This window comes from Temnothorax curvispinosus, unplaced genomic scaffold, assembly GCF_003070985.1.
Source record: "Temnothorax curvispinosus isolate PA1 unplaced genomic scaffold, ASM307098v1 QBEX01015766.1, whole genome shotgun sequence".
Lineage (NCBI taxonomy): Eukaryota > Metazoa > Arthropoda > Insecta > Hymenoptera > Formicidae > Temnothorax > Temnothorax curvispinosus.
The window spans coordinates 687538-707098 of record NW_020225546.1 but is presented as its reverse complement, the minus strand read 5'-3'; the positions used below and the strand labels follow the sequence as shown (position 1 = coordinate 707098).

The following is a 19561-nucleotide window of genomic DNA, read 5'->3' as shown; positions in this document are numbered from 1 at the left end:
CTTTAAAACGTAGATATATTTATTCATCGAAATTTTTAATAATTTTTTATTTTTAGTGCAAATATTCTATATAATAACATTAAAGAATCTAATAAAAATTCTATTAAAATAAATTCTATTAAACTGAATTTAAAATGCAACTAAAATTACAATAAGATTTTGTTACTAATTTTTTTGCTAGAAATTAATAAAAACAATTATATTAATTTTTTTAAGTTAGTTTGTTAGAAAATTAAGGAATTAAATTTATTTTTTATCTCTGATAGATTACACTAATCATTATAGTTTTAGTTCAACTTACCTACAATCTATCGACAAATTGAAGAATTGGATTAATTAAATCGTCTATTATAGAAAGAACATTTGTTATCGAAAAAAGATACATTTCAGGAAAAATGTAGAATTTGTAAAGTTATTCCTCTTTACAAAGAAAGTATCAGAATTAGCTGCGTATTATTCCTTTCCCGTAACATTCCTTTACTTTGTTCCGCAGATTACGCCGCCCTTAGACGTCGAAACGATGTCGCAAACTCTCAAGGAGAAGAATATCCTTCCGTCAAATCTGAAATTTGGTTTTCTTGGACTCGGCATTATGGGCAGTGGTATCGTGAAAAACTTGATCAACAGTGGTCATAGTGTGATCGTGTGGAATCGAACGCAGGAAAAGGTATGTACCGATATTTCTTTTCTTTTTTTTTCTACAGATCGCGAAAGATTTCTGCCGATGGCGAATACAGTGTATTATAATTAAATTATGATAAAAATTTTATTATTAATTAAACAATGAAAATCTTGAAGTACTTGTATATTTACCATTAAAAAAGAATTAATGCAACGATAGTATGGATTAATACGCGTTGGATAACAATTTTTTATTGATTACGGAGTTATATTTTGTTGTAATTAATTATGTTTGCCTCAGCAATTTTGTTTTTAAATGTGGTATGTTAAATTTTGATAAATAATTACGTGCTACAAGTCGTTATGTGCGAAAGAGGGTTGTTGAAGGAAACCAAGAGTACCACAATAAACAATGAGATTTATTAACTTTGAGAACAATGGTAGAAGTTGAGCAGATTCGCCGACGTCATCATTTTTTGTTAGTCGGGAGAAATAACTTAGGATTATTTTTACAAAGGCGAACAAGTCGCTTCATTACAAATGACTTTAGATCTTTTACATCGCTCGGTCGGAACATTAAAGCGATTTAACCGTACGGTATCTCTTAACTTTCCAACATGATTGCTCGAATAGCACATATAGATCGTTTTTTTTTTGTGTTGCTTGATCTGCAACCCGCAAGTTTACGACGTAGGAAATGACAGTTTATATCGTCGCAGTTATTTGCCAAAATAGCTTTTTTTTTTTTAATACATCCGTTAGAGTATCTCGGACAGAAGGATAAGAGATCACCAACGGGAAACTCGACAAGATACCTTTAAGTGTTAAATTTTAAAAGGTTACTCTTGGCAAGTTATATGAACGGTGTCAGATAAGTTTCTGCGGAGATCACCGTAAGAATTGCTTTGGTCATTTTAACGATCGTCAAAATCAATGACAGCCTCGATAATATGAAAACTGCGCTTCAGCGTAAAAAAGAGTTTGCGCGTCAGACTTTCCTTCTTTGGTACCCGGTTTCCAAAGTTGAATTGTAACGCAAATAGCTACGTGTGGTACAATAGTCGATATTTTTTTAATAAATTCAAGTGACTGGCAAACATCACTTCGTGGAACACTTGCTAAAGTTTTTTTTTACTTTGATTATACATAATTTATTTTCAGTATTGTTGCGAATAATTAAAATCTATACAAACTAGTATAATTACGAACTCGGAGTGATTATTACTTTCGTAGTCCGCTCCAAAGAAAAGAAACTTCTCTGTTGAGCGCGACTTGTGCAATTTATTATTGTACATCCAATAAACGTACTGGATAATATTATTGCAAACTCTGTTCTACATCAATTTACATTGCGATATATATCCTTAGAAAGTTCATAAATCACAGCGTTTAAAAGACTCGTTAGATAATGTTACACCGGATGTCCAAACGAACGGTCGATAGACTCAGGACATCTCTTGCATATTAAGAAAATAAAGTTCCTCTCACTGTGTGTCACGTCACTAAAGATACACATTTCTATATAATTCTACAATACAATATATAAATTTTCGCTACAAAATTATTTTTTTACATTATTTAATTCCGATGAGAGAGAATGTTGCTCGCGAAGTCATAGATGGAATAAATTCTAATATTTATTATCTAGTCTATTATTTATTATCTATGATAAAATATTTGATTTACAGTGGCATAATTAATTTTTAATACACTAACACGTTCCCGGTTTTTAAGAAAAATAACGATAAAGCCTTCTCTTCCATCGCTTTATATTTGTAAAATTAAGAGAAAGTAATGCAAAAATTTATGCATTTTATGTGGAGATATTTGATCGACGAAATATTCAATTAACGAAAAGATTTAGATTTTAATTTTATTAAAGCAAAAACGTCTTAATTCTTTCCGAGAACTATTAATCTCACCGCTTACTTGCATTTAATAATAATTATGCCGCTGTCGATATAACATACTGGAACGAGAAGTCATTTCTGGGAAGCATCTAATACGCGCGATTTAATTACTTTAATTTTTACACGCCCTCAATCAGTGTCACCGACAGCGGTTTTTCTTGCATCATTTATTTTTTATTTACACGCCCTGCACATGCGTTACCCCTCTTTGTTAAGGCTTCGCGGTTTAAAAATGACGTCGTATAAAAAATATACATGCTGGAAGCATAAGTACGAGCATTCGACATACCAAGGAACAGAGAAAAGACTTTCTCGTCTAAGATTCGATGTGCCGCGACGAAAAGTAGCTCTAGTTAAAGTTTAAACTATTTTCTAAGCGTAATAGATTTTCAGTTTCCATCATTTTGTCGCTCCCAGGAACGTTCTGGAACGGCGTAATAGATAATACTCGTTTAATCAACGTTAGAAGTACGCCGGGTGAACGCACCGGTCGGATTTTATTTCCTCTTACATTCTTCCAAGTATTTATATAATAATGTTAAATCGGAGAATAACGTAACATGAAGGGACTACGAAACAATATTGATCTATCCGTAGTCGAGCGTTCATGGATATGAAAAGATTAAAAACTGATTTCAAATAATAATCATCAAACTTATATCAAAGTGACGATTATTCATTGAACATTAATTTCAAATACTTTCGAGGTTGACTACATTTGCGCGCAATATAGTGGTTCCTTCGATGGTATTGAACGCAAAAGAGCAATCGAATTGCTCTGTAATAGAAGAGCCAATAAAAGTTAAGCCACCGGTGACATAAATGTGTTAATAAATTGTTTTATTTTTAATCGGAATTATAATGGGTGCCCTCGTTGCGAAACGGATATTTTTTTGATGTTTTTTTTTAAATTAATTAATCACCAAGATGGATTCACAGCGGATCGATAGATTTGACAAGCATTAGAGAAGCCAATTATATTGACGTGGACTTTTATATCGATGCCTATAAAGCTCGACTTTTATTTGCTCTTCTAGAGATATTACATCGAAGGTCTTTTTCGTTTTTTTTTTTCATCGAACTAATTAGATAGTTCGGTAACAGAATGATAGGACTATCGAGATAATATATATGTAGGAGGGAGGAATGGGAGGGATAAGAGGATTTTAAATAGAGAGTAATTGTAAATTGACTTACGACTTTACCAAAAACCTCGACAAAGATACCGACAGAATTATTTGGGACAGCGTTATCAGAGACTACCATTACTTACTCAATTGTGCCACTTTCGGTGAATTACAAATGATATCTTCTAAGATTTTTGGTTTGCCGCCTGATCTATTTTATATCATTTGTGATACACCAAAACTGGTATACACAAGTACTGCCTTGTACTGCTTTGGTGAATCTGATTTCCAAATAAAGCTTGTTAGCAAATGAAAAATAATATTAAATATCAATTTGTCTAAATTCTTAATAAAGTTGCGAATCGTATTTATAATTACAAAGTGTATAATTTTGTTACTACCAATAATTCTACGTAAATTAGAGCGAAAACAACCTTTATCTGAACTAGCGCACGCGAGTATCGACGAGATTTATGAGACCGGCTACAATTAGGTTGATCGATTATGCTACTTGTATAGTGCTACCATCCCGATTAGTCTATGGCGAAATGTCAGGTGTATCTAAAAAGTAGGGAATCAGCAGTCGAAAAAATTTTTTGATGAATTCTTGGAGATGTTTTCTTAGTAAAAGCTTGAATGAACTTCTCTATTGTCTATTAAACTCTGAAATATTTCAAAATAATCTCAGCGGTTATATGTATCTAATGTTTATGTGTAATGATTAGGTTTCTAATGTGAAATTTAATTAATTCTTTTAAAATGAATATTCTTAAGAAACTGTTATTTAATTAATAATTTTTATATATGAAAGATATTATATAAGTAAAGATTCAATTTTGATATTTTTGAAATAAAGAACTTTTTGTGGAATGAGGATTCAATTTCTGTTGAAATAGACATTACATTTTGCATTTCTGATTTAAATATATATTATAAATAGAAATTGTTTTACATCTGACTGAAATAATATTTTTTTTTATTTAGCAACGTATAATAAAATTCGACACTTTAGCAACGTCTAGTTTGCTCTTACGACTTCGCATTTCAAATTCTTATCATGTTCATACGTGTTCTTACATATTTTTACGTGTTTCAGTCAGAAGCCAGAAGCTGTTTGCGTAATATTTTTATATGTTTGCATTGCTGTGAAAGCCGTGAGAAACACCACGGTAATTATAGATTTGCGTTATAAATGTTATAATTGCAACATATTCACATAGCAAGCAGAACTCGACATTCACAAAACTGATGGTTCTGATATGACGAGTTATCAATTTTAATATAAGTTTTTAATTGATTTATGTTAAATTAAGATTTGAAATACCATTAAACGATTATTTATATTGAAAATCATCTATTTTTACCAATTAATTTATTTAAAAATATATTACTATGTAAAATTACATGACGCAAGTTTGAATTCTGACAATAGCAAATATTTTTTTATTACTTACATATGTATATATTTATTAAAAAGTTTTCTGATTGATTCGTAGAGTCTACCAATTTGCGAGACATGAATAACGTGGAAAATAATGCTTTATGATGGACTACGCCAATTAATTACATTGAAAAACAAATTTGGAGACTTCATAATTATGCTTCAACTTTTCACTGAGGAAACGTTGACTCCAGCTTCATCAAATTCGAGTTTATGACAACTTATCGATTCCCACTTCTTCGGATTTAGCCCGGACAGGTTTCTCTCGACATAGAATAGGATTCCCCTTACGATCTCACCACGATACCGAGACCGACTACATGCTTTCCACCATGGTTCTGCTTCGTCTTGCGTATCCCGTGCGCGGCTTCCCCCTCCGTCTAACGGAGGAAGCATGATAAAATTTTATCTCTCTCGCTGACGCGATCCAAAAATAACGACAACGCTCTCCTGGCCGCGATTATTTCCTTATTCTGTTTTGTTCCATTGGTATCGTGGTGATTCAGTCATTTCTGCATCGGCAGCAGTTGTTTAGAATATTTAGATAATCGATACGCGCGTGTCTTTTTATCACGTGATTTTTCCAACTCGAAAGTATTGCATTCTTGACGATTCGATCGAGACGATTTATGAATTCCAAAGTAAACCAAGTCCATAAATATCTCAATTTAAAGATCTCAAGATTTCAACTATAAATTACCTTTTACATCCGTTAGAAAAACGAATATTATCATGAGGTATATTCGTATATATCATTTTAAAACAAACGTCTAATTTGTTAACTATAATTATTGTTTTTAATGTAACTTCTTTTATATCATAAAATTCTAAGAAATTATTTTCATGAAATATTTCTAAATTAATCACTTATATATAAAGCCACTTTTCATGAACAGAATTATTTTGCCCTGTAATTGCGCTGTGAATTTAAATCTAATAAAATCTAGATTTGATGAGAATATGAAATAAAAGAAGTCAAGTTCTACATAAGAAATTAGTTTGATATTAATTCTTTCTAGGACAAATTCGTTAAAAAAATATATAAAATAAAACTTTTCTTACACTAAAAATAATTAGTACATTTTTACTTATTTTGAAATTATTATTTTATTCGAAGATTTACTATTAAATTTTCAATTCTATAGAAAGTTGGCTACAGAATTTGGAGCTGAAATTTTTGTTAAGTTTTTTATACAATCCATTAAAGATTTAAATCGGACAAATTATGGATTATTCTAACTGTTCTTATTCTCTTTCAATCGTCGCTCTCATCTTTCAAACTCGATTACTAAATGATAAATATATTGCGAAGATGTTCTCTCGATGATTAAAGTCCGCGTTAATTGAATTTTTTACAGTTAGCAACTTCACTAATTAGCAATGAGCTAATTAGCACGGTTGATAGTTCTTGATTTTCTATTTAGTACGTATGTCTAAAAAAAAAAAAGAATAAATTAAGTTTTCAATATATTCTTCTGCAAAGTTTGATCACGAGATGGAATTTGGATAAGGGATTAAGACAGATGCTTGGCGACGATTCGTCAGGATTTATTCAACAAAGGGGCGCATCTTGTAAAATTTGTATAAGAGCAACTAAATCCGTACATACAATTTTCTTTCTCTGAAACGCTGCCTTAGGTCGAAAGATCTAACAGCCAATATAATTTTTCTTTATTACAATTTCTTCTCCCTTTAATTATTTTCCGCGCGAATGATAAGCCCGACTGGTTGGAGATATATTGCTGTAATGATTAAAAAATTAAGTACGTACGTTGGTTATTTTCTGGTATGTTTCCTTTTTTTCTTTCTTCGATAGGCATATACTTCTATGTCTCGAACAATATGTAACCTACTGCGCTAAACACAAGCGGTTAAAAAAAAAAGGAAGAAAAGAAAGGACGCGAGCACGATCGAACGCCGAGGTTTTTCGCCGGTTTTTGTTCACGAGAAAATCGAGACGAAGAAGACGAAAAACAAACGGACGATTGCTGGCGTGTCGATCTCGCCGCCTCAGTCTTTCGCAATGAGAGGATAATCCGACTTTTTCTCGCGGTATCACTGATACATAAAAGTTTCACGCCTATTTACAGGAAGGATTGAGAATGATTCCTTACGGAAATCGCAACCTCAAGACTCATGGAATTGACAACTAGGCGAAGTTACATTTCTTCCTCGTCGCGCTTTTAAAAGGAAATTAAATTTACAGCCGAGTCGACGAGGACGCGAAATGCAATTCGCGTCTTTCTCTTTATCCTCTCGGATGATGGTAGTCACCCAAAAACGATGACACTGATGAAAAAGCACACGTTGCTTAACGAGAGACGGACAGGTTGCAAGGTCGACCATATCAAGAGAATCCTTGGAAACTGTCCGTTAATTTGTTTTTGTTCTCCTAGATTAGCACACGCACACACTTGTCCTTGCAATCTCGACAGAGGAAGGATCTCCTGTTTCTTGGCACTTGACACGAGTTCTTCTCGAACTGTCTTTTCTAGGGCACTCTCCTCGAATCAGTCGTATAATGAAAAGCGGAAGAAGCTTCAAGCGATATCCTCGATATCGAAGACGCGATTCCTACTTATCAGACGCAGGATGGCGATGATCCTTCCATTACGCTCCACTGCCGTTGATTGTCCGAGAACAATCTCTTCCCCCTTATGTTTCTGATAACTTAAATGATAGTAGGAACCCATTCTTGGCCACTTTAACGCGCTTTAATTTCTGTCGGCTAGAGTTTAGTCTCGCGTGGAAGATCAGGTAGACTGTTGCTAGGTGCTAAAAGCCCCAAGACTTCCGGTGTCTTTCTCCGGGGCTCCTTAGCCAAGACTGTACCGTTGGAGCCTTTGAAGATCGGCTTGTCATGCTCGTTGTTCTTGTATGTGGACACTGTGCTGGCGTATTCGTCGATACATTGCAGTATCACCGAAGCAGGGAACACTGTAGGCGGTCCCAGAGGCGGCGGTGGGCCGCTTTCCTCGATGTAATTGATATGAATACCTTCCAACGGGTTCTGGCCTTGCGGGCTGGTCGACGATAGCTCGGTCGGCGTGTAATACTCGCTGTTGACGTCCTCCAGACTCGCTCCCGCCACCAGATCGTCGATCTTTGCCTTGAAATAGGTGTTCATATTCTCGAAGTCGTCCTTGGTAGGATCGAATACCATGGAGTCGCTCTTGCCACACGAGCCGCTCCGGCAATTATCGAAGTACAGATTGGGCAGGTTCTCCAGCACCTTGGACAGTGTCTGTTGCTGGTACTTGTAACTCTCGCGTAACCGCAACACCTGATGGGCGCTGAACTTGCGGATCTTGTTCCGTTGGAAGACGTAATTCTCGCGCACCCAGTTCAGCTGGCTGGTGGAATAGTCCCGCACTCTTTTCACCTGCGAAAGAGTAACAAAATAGACGCGGCTAGATGCGTATCTATTGTATACGCGACGATATCTCGCGTTATCTCGTTATTTGTTTGGCCTCGTTATGTTTGTTTTCTCTCGACGGAAAATCGTTTTGCCAATGTAGAAAAGCGACTTGTGCGCAGTGATGTGTCTAATAAACTTTTTATTATTTCGCACGTAACAACTTCGCGCGTTGTAAACAGATGACGTAGATCAGATAAAAAGCGAATACGATGACAAACAGAAATTGAATCAATTATGACGAACACAGTTTCGCGGCGTAGAATTCTCACGACGCGGCGTATCGTACCTGATCGTAGTACTGATCTCTCAGCGCGGTCAGGTGAGTGGTACCGTAGTCCCGTATGTCTCGTATATGCTGCATTTGACCCTCGTAACTGTCGCGGATCCATTCCACTTGCTGAACGCAATTGTCCTTAATTCTGTGTACCTGCTGCGTGTAGTTCTCCCTCAGTCTTTCGAGCTGCTGACTCTTGTACTGCTCGATGTTGTCGAGCATCTGGTAGATCTGCTTAGCCCGTGGCGTCACGCCCACGCGTCTGCAGCACAGGCACCACTTGATGCATCCGCACCTGCGGGAGATTCGTGTGGGGGAAAAACGTTAACGAGGGGGTTGCGAAAAGAATACAGAAAGTCGTCGGAATCGTCAGGTGGAGTTATCGATCGCGTCCTCCTGACCTTCCGCCGACTTGCTCGCTCTACTCATCAAAGTTGACGCTCTCGACGGTTACTGTCACTCGAACTGTTAATGGCTCTATTGACCAACAATATGGACGTATACGTATGATATTTTGACACAATCCTCAAGGTGTATATACGGCATACAAGAAGATTACAGCAGATATCCTTAATGTTAATTCTACGTGTTGCTGTATGGATACTCACTTCACGAAGATGTATCGCAGCAGCTGCAACGCTAACGTCATCAGAAGAAACGTCACGGCGCAAATCGCGCCGACGAGGATGCTAAAGATCTTGATATTGTGCAAGGTAACCGGATCCATTTCCAGCGTTATGTAGACGGTCTCATTGGCAATCGGGTTGACCGCCGTGCACTTGTACTTGCCCACATCTTGCCGCAACAGCGTCGCGATGTAAAGAGAGCCGTTCTCTAGGACGCTAATGCGGTTATCATTGACGACTGGCCGATCCGTCAGCCAGCTGTGCACCTTCGGATGTTCGACGAAGGCGTCGGGGAAGGTTGGATCCGGCACCCAATGGAGCACCAGACCGCTCGGGGTCACCCAGGTCAAGGAGGGCGCGGGATTGCCGCTGAACTCACATTCCAACAGCACCGAACTCAGAAGGAGATATTGCTGCGTTTTGGTAGTCCGCACGAGAATCGGCGGGCTGCATTCGAGGTAGCGCAACGTCTGCAGGATGTCCACGGTGCCCCTTTCGTGGCCGCACTTGAGCCCGCTCTGGAAAGCCGCACGCAGATGTGCCCTGCTCTCCGCCCACTTGACGAACCAAAACATACGACAGTCGCAGGCCCACGAGTTGCCCTGCAAGTGCAACTCGTCCAGGAACGGTAGATTCGCCACGTTCGCCGGCAGGAAAGTCAAGTCGTTGTCGCGCAGGTCGATTCTACGCAGGGACGGGGTCTCGTTCAGAGTCAATTGGCCGATCTCCCGTAACGTGCCGTTTGTGATTTCCAGGGTCTCCAACTCGGCCAGACCGGCCAGATTCTTGTTCCGAAGGTTCTCCAGTTTGGTCCCGGATAGCAGGAGGGTCCTCAGCCTGCTGACAGGTCGCCAGACGTCACCGGGCAGCGACGAGATCGGCAAACGACTCAGATCGAGCCATCGCAAGCTGGCGAGGCCTTGAAACGCGGTGTCCGCGAGACGCACGATCGGATTACCCCCGAGATCGAGGTACTCCAAGGCCGTGAGGTCGCTGAAGAGGCCACGCGGCAACGCGTCGATCGCGTTGTCGGCGAGATCGAGCACTTTCAGTTGCGTCAAGCCGGAGAACAGCCGCGACGGCAGCTTCGTCAGCCGGTTGCCGGACAGTCGCAGCTCCTGCAGCTGCCGATTCGGCTGAAAGCTGTGATCCGGCAGGGAGACCAGCCGATTACGACTGAGATCGAGCCGCACGAGCTCCTTGGCGGGCGCGAACGCCTGATAGGGCAGCACCGAGAGCAGATTCGCCGCCAGACGGATCTCATAAAGGCGGTTCAGATGGCGGAACAGCTGCTGCGGCAGCGCGACCAGCCGGTTCCCGGTGAGGTTCAGGTACTGGAGTTGATGCAATGGATGGAAGACGTCCGACGGCAAGTCGGCCAACCGATTATCACCTAGATCGATTCGCTCGAGGCGCACGGTGGCGCGGAACGCGCCGGCTTCCACTCTCTCGACGCCGCTCGACGACCAGGCCAGACTTCGCAGCCCGGTGGCACCCTCCAAGACGCTCGCCCGGATCGCGAACTCCCGGACATCCCTCAGCGACACGCTCGTGACGTCTCGCGGCAAGACCAGGTCGGAGGAGTCCCGCTCCGCGCATTGCAGACTGCCACCGCTGTCGGTGTCCGCGCACTTGCACCCGCCTGGACATTCTACTCGCGACGACCAGGACAACGGTAGCGTGTCCGTAGACGCACCCGCGATCCGCACCACCGTCACCACTGCGACCAGAAAGAACGACCACCTCAAGCGCGGACCATCACCTCCCCTCGCCACCCGCACCCGCATTCCTAAAACCTGCAATGTGACGATTTGCACGGGTACAGCGATATCCCATGTCCTTACGGGGGGGGCCTCTCCTCGCGAGGGACTTTCTCAAACTACAGTTCCGTTACGAACCGCGCTTTTCTCTCTGCCCGACGGCGTCGACTTATTATGCTATCGACCAACTGAAGGACAAAGATTTTATTTACCCGTAAATAGACTAATACTTTATCTTTCTCTCTCTCTTTCTCACTCTCTTTCTCTCTCTCTCTCTCTCTCTCTCTTTCTTCTTCACACTACCGGTAATAGTTTAAATGTATCGATCACACGACCACGTGCTCGCGGCCCTAAAAGCTCGAGCTCTCCGCTCCTTCCACTCCACTACCTACCTGCCGAGAATCACGGTCGTGTTCCCCGCAGGCAACTCTGAATCTTTCGCTCCGAGGAACGAAACGAGGGACGGGCGGAAAGGTGAAGAGAGGAGTCATCGAGGTCTAACTATTCGCGAGCGATCCGGCGGTGCGGCGGGGCCCCGCGACGACGTCGAGATGTCTTCCGACGGTGCGTGGGTGATGATGCTGGGCGGCGTGTCGTCGTCCGTCGATGCCGTCGCCACGTCGCGCCGGTAACATAATTGCACCCGCCGTTACCGTATCGTATACCGTGTCGCAGCTTCGAGAACGCGTGGGGGAGTACCCAGTCTAGGTCTACGGAGAACGTTAAACCGATGATCTCACGCACGCACGCACGCAAGAGCGTTTCTTTTCCCCTCCCCTCTATCCCACCTTCTTCCTTTCTCGTTCTCTATCTCTCCTCCGTTACTCCTCTTTCTTTGTCTCTCGTCTTCGGTCTCTCCTCTTTATTCTACCGCCGCGCGCGATAACCGTCTCCCGTTTTCGTGTCTGGTGTGTGCCAGCAACGCCGCGGCCGCGCACCACTTGTCACGCGTGTCATATGACACGCTCGTGCATATCGCGCTCCCAGCGGCCGGCCGCGTCTGCCCGCCGCGCGTCAGATGCAAAAACCGACTATGGAACGGAGCTCCGGCCACGGCTCTACCGGAGCGGGGTCTCTCCTCGTGGCGAGCACCGGTACGAGCGAACCGGCAACACCGCCGACTCCCCAGTCGGTCGGCGCCGACGCAGACCTCGCCAGCACGTCTCTCAGCGAGCAGAACGTGAGCGAGACAGAGTGAGAGAGAGAGATAGAGAGAGAGAGAGAGAGAGAGAGAGAAAGAGAGAATCGCTGAAAGAGCGGCTCGACGAAAGGAACGGACGAAGCAAGAGAGGGGGTTTTGTGTAGAAGGCAGCCCCCTCGGCAACGGCTGTGTCGAATGCTCGGTGAGAGTTTGGGATTTCTCGCAAGCTGCTCTACCCGGTGCTCCGAATCCATCGAATGCCCACCGAGACTCGCCCCATTTAATTTGCGTCCTCGTGTCATTGGCGCGATGACCGAGTCTATTTCAGCGTCGTCGGGTTCGTCGATTGTATCCTCGAAGATGCGCCCGTTCTATCATCTAAACACCTTGGCTAGAGGCCCCCCAAGTCTATCGCGATATCGCGATTAACGGTCCAAAATAGTTTCAAGTTCAGTGCCAAATTATTAGCTATCACCGTTTGCTAAAACGCAGACACGTTTGCGCGACCGCGGAACAATTGCGTTTTAGCCTTGATTAGCTCACTTTTATTAGCGAGGTTTCGTCTGCTTTGAGCTCTATTTCCAACAACCAGGAAGAAGGCTATAAAACTTATTAGCCCACGTTAGCTGACATTGTCAAAGTTAAACAAATCTAAAAATCTTGATTTTGGATCTAGAATTTATTGTACGATTAAAAACGCAAAAATCTCGTTCCTTCTGGGATTATAAATAGAAATTTTCGAATAAGACTATAGAATTAAAAAAAAATCTTTTTAGGAATAAACATAGAATCGCGAAGGAAAGAATTTACTCCCAGGTGGATCGTGAATAGTAACTACCAGGTAGCAACGTAGAATCGTAAATAGAATACCGTAATGGAACTTCTAGAGCTCTTCTATAATGGAGAAAGCTCAGAATGTATAGGTTCAAGAGAAATATTCCACACTTTCTTGTAAGATTATAAATAGTCACCACATGTAGTGCAACTGTACTTAACGAATTGAATATTTTACGAATATTCAATCTGTTTTCACAATACGCCTTATCACGAGTCGCTCTGACGAAGATAAATGCAGAGAGATGAAGAAACTTTTTCGGCAACCGCTATGCTAACGGACAATGCCGGTCGGCCTCGAGTCTGCTCTACGGGACCTTAAACTTTGATTCTCGTTAATGGAACCGGTCGTGCAGACGGTAGAATTTCACGAGCATCCGGACTAAGAGGATGCTCCCACGCTCTTGCTCGCGTTTAATCAAATCTATTTCGCCACGGTGCCTCGACGTCTACCCGTCGTGTGAATCTCTCTCTCTCGAGAGAGCGCCGATTCTTTAAGAATTTATTTTGGAAGACCCACAGTAGTTAAAATTCAGCCGAGGTCTCACAAAATATCAATTACATATTTTTGAATAAAAAACTAGAAAATCACTCATGTCCATTTCTATCAATGTAAATAAACTTTAATCTTAATTTAACTTTTCATTTTTTTCTAATTCTTAAAACTAAAAAAGGATAAAAAATTAAAAAGTAGGTTAAACCGAGATTAAAGTTAATCTACATTGGAAATGGACATTAGTGTTCAAAACAAATTTAAATGCTGAATTTCTAATAATACTCATTACTCATTAAAAATTAATCTAAAAAATCGTAGTATTGTTAGAAATAATGATGCGGCATACATCACAGTCCGCAAATTGCTATCTAGGGTCTAATTTGAGATTTCCTATGCACTTTACACGAACGTGTAAGTAGATATTGCGCGGATATCACTAGCACACGTCGATAGGAACTGTCTATTCTGACCGGGAACAAAGGTATCAAGTCTCATCGTTGCAATTTGCGTTATCGGACTGTGAACGTCGTGACGTAGTCCAACTGCCTGAAATATAATCGCAGTGACGCAAGCGAGAAACGAATATGTTTTCACTTTTACTTCGAACTACGTTGTCACGCTTTCCCCGTGGAATCCGCTTGTTCGCTTCACGATTTTTACCTCGTAAAACCTGTGCCTCGGAAAAGCAGCATCGACTCTGCGTCGTCGAAGAAGTTATTTATAAAAATATCGCATGCGGGTCCTTGTGCGCTCGCTGCCATTTCGTTGATTTCTGCCTGAAAAGCGTATCGTGGCGCATTTGAACGAGGGATGGAGGCGGGTGTCTCCCTTGGGGGTCTCCCACCGTGCAACATCGATCCGTGACCTAACTTTGTTCCTCGCTTTTGCGATGCATTACGACATACAGGGTATTTAGAGTCGAAACATCGTTGAACGCTGTTGCCAAGCTTAAAGCGGAGGTTTGGGGTTTAATCCGAATCCGAAATCGGGGTTTAGAAAGGCTTCTCGCGGATCAGCGCTTCAATGTTCTCGCTAACAAGGACGAATTTAATCTGCCATCGATTCTGGAACATACAAAACGTGGCAAGAGTGCGTTTCAAAATCATGTACAAATGTATATTTTGTATTTCTGTTATTCGATGAATTTTAAAATGTTTGCCGTTGGAACAGAAACGCACCTTCGCAACGCGATTCTTACGTATTCCGTAACAAGCAGTTATGTAACGCGACGTTTATTTGCAAACAATCGACTTGATGGCGGGGACTGCGGCAGATATACGACATCGCTTTGCGACCCGAGTGGCAGCTCGTTTATAATTGCGCGCAACGGTAGCGCCTGCGAGAGGAAAACAATTTCGCGGCCGAATTAATGAGAACGAACATCGCGGCGGCGTTGCGTGGCACGTTTACGGCCGTATAATGCCGCTTGTTGCGCGAATCAGGAGCAGCCATTTGTTAATAAACTAACGCGGCAATGACGATTTCTCTGTTTGCCATTGCACCGGGAGTTATCTGGTTATCTCTCATGCCAGGCGCGTCTCGCGAATAATCGAAGCTGTTCGTCCCGTTAATAGATTCGTCTTCTCCGCCGCATATAATGAAGGTCAATAATCCGATAAAACTATTTGTGTGGCGAGGAATACGTGACAGTACGCGTTATTGGAAGCATCGATCGTCCTTACGCAAGTCAACCACGGGGGTGAGACCACGTTGCACCCTGCAATATGCGATATAACGTTATATGTTCTACAAAAAGGATTGTAATCTTGCGGTTTCGATTTCAGTCTCCGCAAAATTGCGAGATCTATTGCTAGAAACCAAACATTTTGAGAAATCTCTTGTACCAACATTTTCTTCTCGCTCTAATATGGAATTTTATATTTTAATATTTTTCTCATTCAATTCGATATTCAGAGAAATTTGGGATCAACGTAGTATGTTGCTTTTTTCAGAATTTTTGTAAAATGCGGCAGCAATCGGTCTCTTTGTGTTAACGACAGATATTTTTGTGCCGTAACTGTGTAATTTGCGTAACAATACCGCCTGCGTAATTTTATATCTGCGCTATCGAAAACACATTTTATCTGCATGTAACTAACGGACTATCGCGATTTGAATTATTCGAAGATTATATGTCGCTGACCTGAGCTGCGCAGTCGTTCCGATCTAAATTATTGATTCTCGCCTTTTGTTCTTTCCTTTTTAACGGGCAGATGGTTTCGTGCAAGGAACGAGCGTCTCGCATTCGCTCGTTCTAAAAAATCTGGAGACCCGAGGCCGCGTATTTTTAGCGATATGTGTGAAAATCACTCTCAGATGTTATTTATCCACTATAGGAGTATTTGCAATTATTTAACACGTTTATTTAACTTGGCTCGACTAGCCTTTCTCTTCGTCACGGAAACGACAAAACATTTGTAAGTGCGCATTATCGTTATCGAGACTCAAGTGCGTGTTTAGACTTAGGCTGATGATGTTTGCAACGTGACCTACGCCATTTCGAAGATAAATGCCTCATGTGCGTGCGTAACCGTTTTTTTTTCATCAAACATATGTGTAGCGACGCTCTTCTAAATTAATGCGCGACGTTTGCGGGAAGAATTAATGGGGCAACCTTCCGACCTACTCGCAGAAAAGGATGGGCCGCTTAAACTTGGTGGGCTATCGGTGTGTGCCATTGCTCGTGCGGCACATTGATCGATTGCGCGAGTGCCGATATCAGGCACTCGGAATTATCCGCAATTCCTATTAATACTTTGATTTATTATCGCTATAAAAATAACTGTGTAACAAGATAATGCGCAGGAAAGACGAGAGATGCAATAGACGACGGTAGTAGACGAGAAAATGTTCTTCTCCAGTCGGGTCACTAATTTTTAAGACTTATTGTCAATTCCCGAAGTGTATCACAATTCTATGAGAATCTTGCTTTTGGATGTGTAGCGCGATTCGTGCGATTCGCGAACGTTGTTGAGATTTTTCAGGATATTTTTCTTGTTTTTTTTTTTCCGAGACTGTGTGTATTCTTTCTGATAAAATCATAAGAAAAATCTTGAAACTGGATCCTTAATTTATATTGCACGCTGACCTTACGTTGACCACACCTCATACATTGATTCTCAAAGCGGAATCTCCACACTTTGTGTGTTCTCAAATATTTTCAGACAACGTTTCGAGCCGCTGTCACTTAGCCCTAGTTCCGGCACGTTTCTCTTTCAACGTTTCGTGCAAATAAGGAGGGTGGAAAAGGACCTCGAGAAGCCTGCCCTCCACTTAGTTGAACCGTCACGTTCGCCGGGACGGCCTTGGGCGTCGCCGTCGCCCTCGGCATATATATAATTTCGACCGCGTTATGGTCTAGAGAGCCGATCGGGGAGGGTGGGAAATGCCGCGAAAGGACATCGTGAACCTGGAGCGGTGCTACGTTTCAAAGGGAAACTTGTACGCAAAGAACGTTGACGGTCGATAATAAAATTACGTAACGATTAGTGAAATGCGAACGGTGGATTGAAATTGATCAATTTCGAGAGAACGGTATTGTCGAACAAATAAACATTTATTTCCGGTCCCATATATAGACTCAATAATTTCATTACGTTTATAAACGTTTCATAATAATAATTAAATCTCTTCTTATCATATGTATCAATATCTATTTTGTATTTTATTACTATCTCACTTCTGAGAATCTAAAAGGTTTGATTACTACTCTATATAAAGAGTTTATTGATTACGAAGTCTGTCCTGAAGAAGCTAGCGAGATTTCCTTTGTTCGCTTCCATAAATATTTCGCTTTCCTGCGTAAGAGTTGCAATCAAGAAGGGGTTGAAGATATCGCTTGCGATCTGACGTCGGCGAAGCCGGACTGCGACCGTGAGTCAGGTCGGTCGGGCCGAGGAACGTGATTGCGTACTCCAGTTACCTAATAATAAAATCAGACCCCGTCCTCAATCGGCAAAGTTTTTGTGGGTTACGGGAAGGCCGCGCGAAAACTCCGCTTCTCTCTCTCTCCTTCGCGTCCTTGCCTGCACGTCGTCGCCGTCGTCGGTCACGGTCAGGGACAGGCTCCGTAGGAGGGGAAGGGCTAGGATCATCCTTTTACCTTGATATCTTTTTTCTCTTTTTTTCTTTTTTATTTATTTATTTATTTATTTATTTATTTATTTATTGTTTCCTTTTTTTTTTTCTTCCTTTTTTCTTTTTATGGACCGGAACATTTCTTCCTGGTTATACAGCTACACGACGGCAGATTACTGTATAAAACGTCGCTTTATTTGGAAGTTCCAAGTTGGAACGTGCTTTTACCGAGTTTCGTATCGATCTCGCGACTTTCGTCTCTTTTTCCGTCGCGCACAACGGGGATGAGGAAATGTGGAACTTACCGAGTGCAAAAAGAAGGACGAAAGAACGCTCTTCTATTTTGCAGACCGAGCTGAGAAGAATTTTTATTGGCCTCTGGCACCCGGTTCCGTACTTTTTCGAATCTTCCTCATTAAATTGAGCTCAGCCACTTTAAAGTAGAGACAATAAACTACGACTGTAGAATGGAGAGTTTCGCGGAAGGTGGTTATTTAAAAAGTGGGAAGGGTAGCAGAAGAGAGGAATTTATCTCTTCCCAAACATCTATTTCACTTGCGCCCCTTCCAGTTTTTATGTTCACCTCTAGAGCTCTCCACTGTATCTTTATGTATCCCTATTCAGATAAAATGAAAAGTGAGGCCTCTATCGCGCATAAATTTTAAAGCGACCCATCTCGACGCTTAAATAATTCAGGAGCGATCGTGAAAAATGACACAGACGCCAGCGAGTTTCATGTTCTCGAAAGAAATAAGAATTTGAAGGTACGTCCCTCTTAAAATACGCGACTTCGGAAGTCTAATTAATACAATTTATTAATAACAGTAATTTTTGAAACAACTGCCTAAGCAGTCCCACAATTATCTTGCGTAATATCGCGAATAGGAACGGCGATGCGAATAGCTCGTGGAATTCGTTCCCGAAAGATCGCGCGCCGCTTTTGGCGGCACGCTGCATAATTCATCGAACGTTGAAAAGCACGTTTACCCGAGGCACGAGTGCAAGATCAGTTTCCCGCGCGTTGTTACGTAACGATAAGTGGAAGTCGGGTGTGGGTATCCTTTCGATGGGGGGAAGGGTGCATCGAGGAGGAATCGATTGCACCTAGAGCGTCTCATAAAGACACCTCGTTGCCGACGCCGATACAATAACCGCCTTCCGGTGGAACAGAATTACGTGCAATAATCGCGCGGATGAGGCATCTCTGCCTCGAAGAATGTTAAACTGCAATTCGCATAAAGTTACACGCTCGTGTATCTCCCGTTCCAGTAATTTCTTTAAGTACTCTGGATGCGGCGCAAAATGGCCGCGCTCGGGAATTGTAAAAATAAAGGCGGCAGGGTATGAAGTTGTATCTCTCTCTCTTTTTCTCTCTCTTAAAAAAAAAAAGACGCGATTTTTCGGTCGCATTATAATTTTAGGCACGTGTCGCCTACTCGCTAACCGCCTACGCTTTGTTCGCGAAAAAAAAAAATATATATATATATATATATATATATATATATACATATATCAGTTACGTAACGCTCTAAAAGGCGCTGTCAAGCGAGCAGCAGGGAAGGAAGGATTCGGTCTTCGTATCAAAGTATGCTCTCTCGCGTAGCGAGAGGAAAGGAAAAGAGGGAATTGTGTGCGTGTCTTCGCTCCTCTCTCTCTCTCTCTCTCTCTCTCTCTCTCTCTCTCTCTCTCTCTCTCTCTCTCTCTCTCTCTCTCTATCTCTCTCTCTCTCTCTTTTTCTCACGAGCCGATCGTTCGCTTGGGTTCGGGTAGGCATATCGTGCCTACCGCTGTGCATATCGTGTTTCCAGCTGCACGAGTGTAACGAGGAGACGCGGT

At 41.8% G+C, this 19561-nt stretch overlaps 2 protein-coding genes across 2 annotated transcripts in view; one reads left to right on the top strand and one right to left on the bottom strand.

The window, feature by feature from the left end:
- Window positions 1-797, top strand: part of LOC112466032 (putative oxidoreductase GLYR1 homolog) — a 5139-nt gene extending 4342 nt beyond the window's left edge. The window contains exon 7 of the mRNA XM_025033894.1: window positions 494-797. Within this exon, the coding sequence (XP_024889662.1) occupies window positions 494-751 (258 nt within the window). The 3' untranslated portion in view covers window positions 752-797. The remainder of the gene's footprint in view (window positions 1-493) is intronic.
- Window positions 798-6626: 5829 nt separating this feature from the next.
- LOC112466046 (leucine-rich repeat and immunoglobulin-like domain-containing nogo receptor-interacting protein 2) lies at window positions 6627-12255 on the bottom strand. Its single transcript, XM_025033927.1, has 4 exons — window positions 11570-12255; window positions 9400-11213; window positions 8804-9086; window positions 6627-8481 (listed from the first exon to the last, which is right to left on the bottom strand). Exons 1-4 carry the CDS (start codon window positions 11666-11668, stop codon window positions 7828-7830), a joined length of 2850 nt encoding a protein of 949 aa, XP_024889695.1. The 5' UTR covers window positions 11669-12255; the 3' UTR covers window positions 6627-7827.
- Between the last annotated feature and the right edge of the window lie 7306 nt (window positions 12256-19561).